At 37.9% G+C, this 10,404-nt stretch overlaps 1 protein-coding gene across 1 annotated transcript; it reads right to left on the bottom strand.

The window, feature by feature from the left end:
• Positions 1 to 497: 497 nt before the first annotated feature.
• Positions 498 to 8,589, bottom strand: LOC119886279 (deoxyribonuclease-1-like). Its single transcript, XM_038696908.1, is given in 10 exon segments — positions 498 to 1,355; positions 1,480 to 1,523; positions 1,526 to 1,575; positions 2,597 to 2,751; positions 3,453 to 3,565; positions 3,655 to 3,755; positions 4,432 to 4,518; positions 5,053 to 5,141; positions 6,329 to 6,414; positions 8,475 to 8,589. Coding segments are annotated over 9 exon segments (801 nt in total). The 5' UTR covers positions 6,410 to 6,414; positions 8,475 to 8,589; the 3' UTR covers positions 498 to 1,274.
• Between the last annotated feature and the right edge of the window lie 1,815 nt (positions 8,590 to 10,404).

The following is a 10,404-nucleotide window of genomic DNA, read 5'->3' as shown; positions in this document are numbered from 1 at the left end:
TGTACATAAGAACTACTTTTAGGTACTTATACTTACTATGCTGTACTACATTTCAGAGAAAAATATGGTAGTTTTTTACTACTTAAACTAAATTTGACAGCAAAAGCTACGAGTTACTTTTGCAAATGAATGCATTCCATATGTGCTTAGAAATCAACACTATAAATAAGAAGATAAAACGGTGGATCAGAAAGCTGCTTCAGGCTACACAGGAAGAGTAAGAGAGAAACAGGTTTGTTGAAGTAAACCTCCTCCGACGCATGTTAGCTTCATAGCATAAGTTGTAGGAGTATCTAGGATTTAACTGATCTCGGTCTCTGAAACAGGTAACCCAGAGTTTCCCTCATCTTAGGCTTAGTAGAGTTTTCACCAATCCTGCTCTCTGAAACTCTACAATTGTTGAGGGGCAGAAAGCCCAGATCTATCCTCAGCGTTTAACAAGTTTCAGTGGAGGTCGACAGTACTTTGAGCACAAAAGAAGCCACCGGAGTCAGTCAGAGACAGATGCAATATAGTTTATTGTCAAAGCAAGACAAAACCAGAGTAAGCCTTCTGCTAGTTCCACTAGTGTAATTTGTGTTCTTAGGTCTGAGGGCCATTTTTCTTAGACTGTCAGTTATGGCCTCACACAGAGGGCAGAGTGGCAACTCAAAGTTTAGTCTAATCTAACTATGGGTGTTACATGCTCATACAAGTTTATGAGTAACATAGGATATAGTGAATTGAATAAATGATGAATAATCCCCCACTGGGATACACCCACCATCGTCTCCCTGAGCAAGACACTTAACTCCTAGTTGCTCCAGAGGTGTGCGACCTCTGACATGTATAGAGATTGTAAGTCGCTTTGGATAAAAGCGTCAGCTAAATGTATGTAATGTAATGAATAGATGATACATATTGAATAACACAGAATATAGTATATGATGCATTCTTACACAACACAATACCTCTAAATAAATAAGAACACCTCTAAAGAAATAAATTGAAATGTAAATGCATGAAACAATCACACAGCGGGTCAATATTAACACGTGCACACAGGTTAGTGTGCTGTGTGTGACATTACATGCAGACTCCTCCTTCCAGCCTGGGTGTGTTTCTTCGCACAATGTGAGGTGTGTGTGTTTTGTTATATAGAACTGCACCTCAACGTTCAGCGTATCTTTCAATAAATACCTTAAAAATATTCTAATAAACATGTAAATTATTATCCTAATCTAACTAGGCATATAAAATAGACACACAGCATGGCTACCTTAAAATATTCAACATTAATAGTAACTGTAAAACAGTGAATAATCCTCCTCCTCCAGCTCCACCTCCACAGGGTAATGGTCACTGATGGCTCGAGTCTGGAAGAAAAAAAGTCACAAATTTATTTGCAGAACATCAAGGTGGAAAAATGACTTTATTAATTGAAAGTGTTATAAATGATCTCAGTCCAAAAGCTCCATGTAAATTCCCAGACAGTCTTACATCAGCATTAGAAAGGCCATAGGCGTCCTGGAAGTTGAAAGGCTGGCTGAGTTGGGCACAACAGCGTTATACATGTAATCGCCAAACACCACAATCCTGTTGGCAGAAAATGCAGTGACAATGAGGGATTTATGTGGAAATGTCAAACTGTAAAAAATTCACAAACACATTCTTCGTAGAACTTCCTCTGCTAAAGGGTCAGTTCACCTAACAAACAAGTATTTTCTCACTGACACTGTAACTGGAGTAGCCAAATATGTCTGAGGTGTCTGACTCTGCATCATTACCAGGCAGGTGGAAGGACATTTGGTTTGGCGCTCCCAATATTGAAAAATGAACTGCAGAGTAATGAGCCCATGCAAACAAGGAAGCTAAAACACATGGGCCCCAGCCAGGGCTGGACTGTACAAGTAATTTTCACAGCAGGGTGGGATTAGCCACCACAATGCTTACAAACTAATGTCAGCCATTAGGACAGTTAGCTGAAGTTGAGACTGCATTACAGAACTATGCTACATAAACAATGTCTAATAGTAATGCTGTGCTGTTTGACAGGGAGTGATCACCAGTGGTAGGACTCTCCTTTACTCCTTCAAGTGCCCGATGTTGAAGCTTGTGCAGCCCCGGTAGCAAACATATCGGTTATTGTGGCACATTTGGTGGCATCAGTCTGAATATTATTATTTTTTGCACGCAACACAAGAACAGAGGGCAGAGGGGGTTACGGTACGTTGGCCCATTTTTTAAACAGGTATATAAATAAATAATTTACGTTATACCGGCCCCATAGGTGCGTCGGCCCACTGGGCATTTGCCCGGTAGGCCAGATTACCGGTCCACCCCTGGCACCAGCATCTGTCACTAGCATGTCTCTTAAGTGTCGGAGAGTGAGGTTCCTACTGAAGGGGATGTGAATGACAATAATTTCATGACATGCCATCCAGTAGTTGTAGTGATATTTTAGTCTGGACCAAAGTGGCAGACTGACCAACATTTCCATGCCTAGAAATAATTTCCTTTCACCTCTACTCTTATGCAGTGGAGGCAGATATATATATATATATTAGTAAAATAAACTGTAGTTCCCCTAACAAAACATAACATGATGTAAAGATACCTGTCATAGGTGTTGTCAGTATTGTCACTTGTCGTGGTGTTGACACCATCTTTTATCAACCAATGGTACGGAGCAGAGCAGATGCGAATATTTTTCTTCTTCTTCTTGGAGAGGTAACGCCCATCAGCATTAAAGTCCCCCAAAATCATAATGTTCTGCAGAAAAACCATAAACATAATCATAGACAGATAAAGTATGTTCTCAAATCTTACTAGTTTCTTATACCTCTATAGATAAATAGAGGAAATATCATAATAAACACAACACGTGACCCCAAAATAGATTCAAAAGACAATAATTTCATACTTCAATAATTTAAGCGTTAGGTTACAATGAAATTTATAGAAAACATAATTAAATGGCAGTTACTAAATCACCAGTTAAATTGTCTTTTAAAAATGGTTAACAGTTGAAAATACTCATTAGAAATTTTGAAAAGTAATTAAAAAGTAATTTAATGTAATAAGATACATTACTTTGATAAAGTAATTGAAAAAAGTTTTAAAGTTTTAAATAATAGGGCAACTTGTAACTGGTAACCTATTACATTTCGGAAGTGACCTTCCCAACACTGATCCACGTGATATAAAAACTTTGAAAGTTATGCTGCTGAACCTTGTGCGTAAATTCACATGTCATCCTCAAGATAATAATGCTCCAACAAGGCTCCTGACGATACCTCATTTTAAGACCAATACTCTAGTTGTGTCGGTTGGAAACTAGCTCTGCAGAGCAGCGTTTTGATTTTTTCATTTCTGTTTGGTGTCAAATCTCTTATCAGTTTGCTGTCATTTCCACCAAAAAAGCTCTTTTTTCAAACTTTATATTTATTCTATTATAATAATTTCCAACCCACATCAATGGGCCATCTTTCCCTCACATCTTCGACCACATCACCCAGAGCGTCCAGCTCTTTCGCTGTATCCTCAGGTTTGGTGTGGACTGGGATCAGCACCAAGTCCTGCACAACTGAAGCACAAACACAGCCAATAAGGTATGGCTTAACAAGAGGACACACACATACAGTATGCATTTGTATTTCTACACTTGTGAAGTACCTGTATTTGGACACTTAAACCACAGAATGAAGGGATTTCTGGCGAGCACGTCTTCATTATCTTCATACTGGTAGTAGTCCCATATCTTGACCTCATTCTCTCTGAGACACAGACACACAGATGCATGTATCAGAAACATTATGTTTCATTTTTTCATTGTTTTAAAACTACTAATTACCTCCTTACCACTACCTTATGTTTGTTATTTTTATTGATCTGTTTGTTTATTAATGCAGGGTGTCTCTTTTATGTTTTTATCTTTAACTGTATTACAGTTCATGGCCAGTATGAGGTGTTTGGTCCAATAGCAGCACCATGTGACCATTTATAAAGCTCTTCAGGTTTTGGCTTCTCGACCAAAGAGGAGAAAAGAAATACTAGTTCATAATAATCAGAATACACTCACCCTAAACCAAAATAAAGAAAACAATTGTGGATGAGAATATTTGAATACAATTACAGTTTTCCTATAATTCGTTGCCTAATTCTTTGTGATACACATGCACATATCAACTCAAATGTGTTGGCATTTCACCTATAGGTGGCGCTACAGAAACATGATCAAATTTAAATGGCCATAACTCTTAACTCACTTGAACCTTTGCACATTTATTCATTTTAATGCAGACACAGAGACAGGCAGGTTACATTTTTACATGTACAACATGTTGATGGGCGTCGCGACTAGATGGAAATTAGTTTGGAGATGTCGGACATTTGTAAAACTTCATGACACTGTGATGAGCAGATAAGCAGCGTGAGTGTGTCACTTCATACCTGTAGAAGTAGGCAAACTTCTCCCTGTAGGAGCTTTGTCCCAGAGATTCACTGCACAGCATCTTGAATGGATTACGTTTATTCTTTCTGTCAAACAACACAAACATCGACATTTCTCATAAGTTTATACATGTTGATAATTTCAAGACTAAACCATGCCCAAATTGCTTTGACAATTTATGTGAAATTGTGAAAACATTTGGATGCATTTAAAGCAACAGCAGGTAGTCTTTTTTTAATCTTAAAATAGCAAGCTCAAAATCATTCTGACGGTACACTGACATCCAATAGTGTGATTGAAATATCAGGCGACGATCATTGCTGCTGCATCCCGGTTAAGCTTTCCCTGGCACTATTTAGGAAGGAGACACCAGACAGGTTTTCTATCGCCAGAACAGTGTTGTGCTTTACGGCAACACATCAGACATCAAAAAAAAAATTATTCCAAACTAAAAAAACACAGGGAACCGAGCAACACAAATTTAACAGTTACAGGAAATTTCAGCACATAGTAGTTTGGAAGAAAGCCTTTCTGTCAGAAAGCCCTGAGTGAAAACTTCTCTCATGTGCAACATTTTCTGCAAAAATTCAGCAAAGCAAAAAACGTCCAGTAGCACTTACTTGTTGAGTTCTCTGAGGAACCTTAACATGGCCATGCCACTTAGATTCACAACTTCCAGCATCACCACCACGCTGTACCGAGACACAATCTGCAATAATAAAGACAATAGAGTCACAGGAGTACAACACAGCATATTTTGAATTGTCATATTAGGTAAAGCACAGGTGTAACAACATTAACAATGGCTTTGTTCTTTTCAAATGTCCCAGAAAGTTCTGACAGTGCGACAGCGAGTCTGCATGAGTAAAACCAGGAAGCTGAAGCAGCAAAATGGAATTCAGCCATCATTCATTTTATCATTTACAGCTTTTCTAACTGTGACATGTCTTCAGTGAAAAAGGTAAATTAAAATAAATACTAATATTTCAGATATAAAACCACAGTAATTAATGTATTGTGTTTCTTATAACAACAATACGTACTTTTTTTCCAGAAATTGTGCCACCAAATCTGACCTCATGTCCTACAGTGTAAAATAACAGCGTTCTTCTTTCCGGGATCATATAAGTACACTGAACATGGTGATCTTATGTCTGTGTTACATAATAAAATAAAGCTCCTTTCACTGTATTTTCACACTGTGTGAGCATCACAAAAATATAACATAAGATAAATTATTATACTGAATGTGCCCTGCGATGGACTGGCGACCTGTCCACGGTGTAACCCCCTTTCACCCGATGTCAGCTGGGATTGGCTCCAGCCCCCAGCGACCCTGTATGCAGGATAAGCGGTTGACGATGGATGGATGGATGGATGGATGGATTATACTGAATGTCGTGGAAATTGTATATTGCTGGTGAGGTATTGAGCAACTAATTGACTTACAAGAGACCCTTGTCTTTGGAGAATTTATTAATAAAAGAAGTACTACAACAGAAAATCAGCTGGTCCAGAGACCTGCCGCCTACGGCAGCTTCGAGCGTCTGGGCCAGAGCAAAGAGAGGCATAATCATTTACACAGTCTTGGTTTCAATGTTTTGGGGAGCAGAGATCCTCAACAGTTAAAGGAAAACACTAAAACAATGTCACACCTACATCTGTGGACAGGCTAATATAATGATATATAATGAATGTATAATGGTATAATAATATACTTTTTCAAGGATAAAAAAATATATATATATAAATAAGACATAAACAGTAATAGTACTGATATTATTAATAATAATTAAAGTAATAAAAGAAGTACATGCATAAAAGATAAGATGTAAGGAGAAACAAATTTCTGCCATTACACCGAACATCAAAGATTTTACCAGAACAGTGACATACCTTGATAAGCTTTCTTCGCACAAAGTGGTTGTTGACCTTTTTCCATCCCATTTTGTTGACATTGAAAGCTGCGATCTTCATTTTGACTATAAAAACAAAACCCACATAACTTCAGAGATTTAAACAAGAGTCTACAGCCATGTGAGGCTGAACTTAAGCACTTGTACTTACTTGTAACATAACAACGACAATGCTACCCTGCTGATGAAAGTACAGCATGTCCATCATTTTAGTTTAGCGGGTTAGCATGCTAACATTTACTAGTTAGGGCTAAACACAAAGCAGCAACACAGCTGAGACTGATGGGAATGTCATTATTTGGCCATGAAGTGTTGGGCAAATTAAAGGTTTGATCTGAAGATGGTGCTAGAGAAAATGTTTAAGAATCAAAAAAATTTGACAATTCATCCTGAGTGGGACGTGAATATTTGTACCAAATTTCATGGCAATCCATCCAGCAGTTGAAAAACTGAGGCGATCACCAAAGAAATTATTCCTCTCAGGACTATGTATGTCTGTACGAAATTAAATTTAAATCCATTCAATAGTTGATGAGATATTTTCGTTTGAACCAAAGTGGTGGACCATCAGACTAATGAGATGAGAGAAAGAAGAAGAAAGAAACTGAGAGCAGATGAACAATAGGAAGTGGAAATTGAAAAGCCACATCTGAAAGTTTTAGTAGAAGCTGAAAACGTCAGAAAGGAAGCAGTTGTCAAATCTTGAGTTAATTTCTATCCAGCTGAGTAACCAAGACAAATAAATAGCTAAATAAAAGAAACTGACTCAGTTCTTCAGGAAAAGATTTACAACATATACAACTTTTTTAGACAGTTCCCTTAATAAACAATGTAGAAGTGTAAACATCACTCTTCAAATACAAATCAAATCATTCTCACACATCCACCCAAAACCTTCTAAAACTATCCCATTTAACTCACCAACTTCACCCAAGAAGAATAAATCACTTAAGTAACCAAAATATCATAACAATGTCTTTGCTACCAGAACAAATCTCTGAATTACTCTAAACTTATCACCCTGCACACACTCTGCGGTTGACAGAGGCAGGAAACAGGAAAAAGTGTTAGGGCATTTAAGGACACTTCTACTTTTCATGTACATACTGTACCTCTCCAGACATACATGCGTGCACATACACTTTACAATATCTACAGAAATACCACCAAACAAATAAAACTTTTGCCATTCACAAATGTTTGTACAGACCAAAAACCATATGAAGATGCATACATCTGTAGAATCTGCAGACATATTCAAACAAACACTCGCCACTAAAAAAACCCTAATGTGTACATCTTCCTAACATTACATGAACATCTGAACTCCTGAAGAAGAAAGGATGAAGAGAGAAAAACACAACATGGATTTACCAGGAAAAAATACATAAAGAAAAGAAGAAGAGAGAAGTGAAGCATTTGGTTTAAATGAAACACTGTTTACAAATATATTTAACATATAAATATAAAGTCTGAATGTGATACTTTCAGCACTGCATCATACAAAGAACATTTTAACGTCTGACGGGACAACGTCCAGGCTTGGGCCAGCTAGGGTCCCGTACCCTGTCGTCCACCACTTTAAATAACTTGTCAAAATAGCCAACAGCTCGCCAAACTAGTCTATAACGTAGTCAAAAACGTCTCTAGAGTCTACTGATAATCTGCGCAATAAGAGTTTTTATTCCAGGAAAAGATAAAAAAAAAACGATCTACACTGTGGCAGCCAACAGGTTGGAACTCCATCCATCAAGTGGGCGTTACTACTACTACTCAGTCTCCTGCTTCGTGTTCGGTGATATCTGGGTCGCTCAGGCAGTGACTTAGCAAACTGACCAAAAAGCAGCAATATATGTAAAAGGAATGATTCAGAGCTGACTATCATTAAGACCGTTTACCAATCAAACACTGCTATATTTAGATTAAACTCATAATAATGCCATAAGAATCAAACTATTTTATGAACTATGATTAGTGTACTTCTGTATGAATGAACCATGAACATCAATAAACTCATAATTATACACAACAGTAAATATCAGCAGGTTAAATGAAATATCAGTTAAACTAACAGTTATTTTTTACACTAAAAAGTAGAAAACTATTAAAAACGCAAAAATACATACCAATCTGATTGAGACGAGCAAAATTAAATGTTCAATCAACGGAGAGCGGCAGAGTTTGTTGCTGTGTCAGCAGGCAGACGGGACTGAGAGTTTCAGCAGAAACTGTCCGATAAAACTGAAAGAAAGGCAGGAAGTTCACTCACAAACCCCCACAGTTGTGTCACAGTTAATGACTGAGAGGGTTGTGCATCTTACTTTTCGAAGCATCATCATACATTATTTTATTATACATTATGAGTTTTAATACGTTTTTAGTTTGCTCTAAATAATTATCAGTTATCATCAGGCATGTGTGTGTGATTGTAAGAGTGTGGACAGTTTTTGGGTAAAGGAGTATAAACAAGAATGTAGACAAATGGATAAGGGAGGTCAGCGGAGGAGTAAACATCACCAAGAAAAGGGAGATAAGGAGAATTTTGTGCCAAGGATATCAAAGAGGCCACCTGCAACAAAATTAAATACTTTTCTGTTTGAAAACACCAGTTCAGATAATCACCTTGGAAAGTCCCCAGAGATCCCACTGTGGAAACCACAGCTATGTGTAATGTAATGTAACTCCCAAGAAGAGAGAAGTGAAGTATTTGGTTTAAACCCACCAATGTGTCCCTGAGCAAGACACTTAGCCCCTAGTTGCTCCAGAGGCGTGCGACCTCTGACATGTATAGCAATTGTAAGTCGCTTTGGATAAATACCTTTCTGTTTGAAAACACCAGTTCAGAGAATCACCTTGGAAAGTCCCCAGAGATCCCACTCTAGAAACCACAGCTATGTGTAATGTACTGTGTAACAAGTGGTGGTGATGGGCAGTGGAAAAGATGCATGGCTTTGGTCTGGGAGACCCGGGTTCACTGTGACCCACCAACGTGTCCCTGAGCAAGACACTTAACCCCTAGTTGCTCCAGAGGCGTGCGACCTCTGACATGTATAGCAATTGTAAGTCGCTTTGGATAAAAGCGTCAGCTAAAATGAACAAATGTAACAAAGAAAGTTGGGTTTACAGTAATAAGTAATTGATTAACAATAATCCTGTAATCAGAAAACATGTTAATCTTTTTTGTTTAAGTTTTAATGGTGTCAATTTATGCATGCATATCTTCTAAAAATACAATTTGACCTTCTGGGAGTTTGAATGGTGATTACTAAGACTAGATCGTCCAGAAATGTATAAACATTAAATAGTAGGCAGCTGTGGAATGTAAATGAACACATTTACTCAAACTGAACAGAACTACTTTAAAGTACTCGCAGTATACTACTATCGTTACTATAATTTTGCTGTTGCAGTGTGGTGGAGGTAGTTTTACTTTATACACAGTTAGTTAGTTTAGTCCAGTGGTTCCCAACCAAGGGGTCGGGCCCCTCCAAAGGGTCACCAGGTAAACCTGAGGAGTCATGAGATAATTAATGGGAGAGGAAAGAAGAATAAACAAAGTTCCAATAGAGTCATCTGTTTTTGTTTTTTGGACTTTCTCTATCCATATTGTATACTTTCACCTCTTGGGGTCTTGATCAGTGATTTAAATTAAACCACATGAAAGGTTTTCTCTCTTTGGTTGAACTGCAAACAACTCAGAGACATCAGAAACCTGACACGGATCCTCAACTGGACAAGATGTCAGATTAAAGTAATGGTGTAGAAAGTAAAGTACTTGCATCTGTAGAAAAGAGATATACAGTTGCATAAAATAAAATAGAAATTCTAAGTACTTTATAGTTATATTCCACCACTGGTGAACACAAACGAGAGACTGAATCATTTCCTGGCTCTGAGGTGGTGAGCTTGTTGCTAAAGGAGCTCTGTTCGTCATTGAGTGAGTGGTTGGTGGTTTCAGATGGCACTGATATTGCTTCTTGTCATGCTTTCAGCACCTGCTTCAAGGCTGTGCAGTTCCTACCAAACCACAGAGATGGCTGTGTTCGGTCAGCTGGA

This window comes from Micropterus salmoides, unplaced genomic scaffold (genome assembly GCF_014851395.1).
Source record: "Micropterus salmoides isolate LMB-PRFRI ecotype aquatic unplaced genomic scaffold, ASM1485139v1 Ms_hic_scaffold_4, whole genome shotgun sequence".
In the NCBI taxonomy this organism is placed as follows: domain Eukaryota; kingdom Metazoa; phylum Chordata; class Actinopteri; order Centrarchiformes; family Centrarchidae; genus Micropterus; species Micropterus salmoides.
The sequence above is the reverse complement of the archived record's forward strand: the minus strand, read 5'-3'. Positions and strand labels throughout refer to the sequence as shown.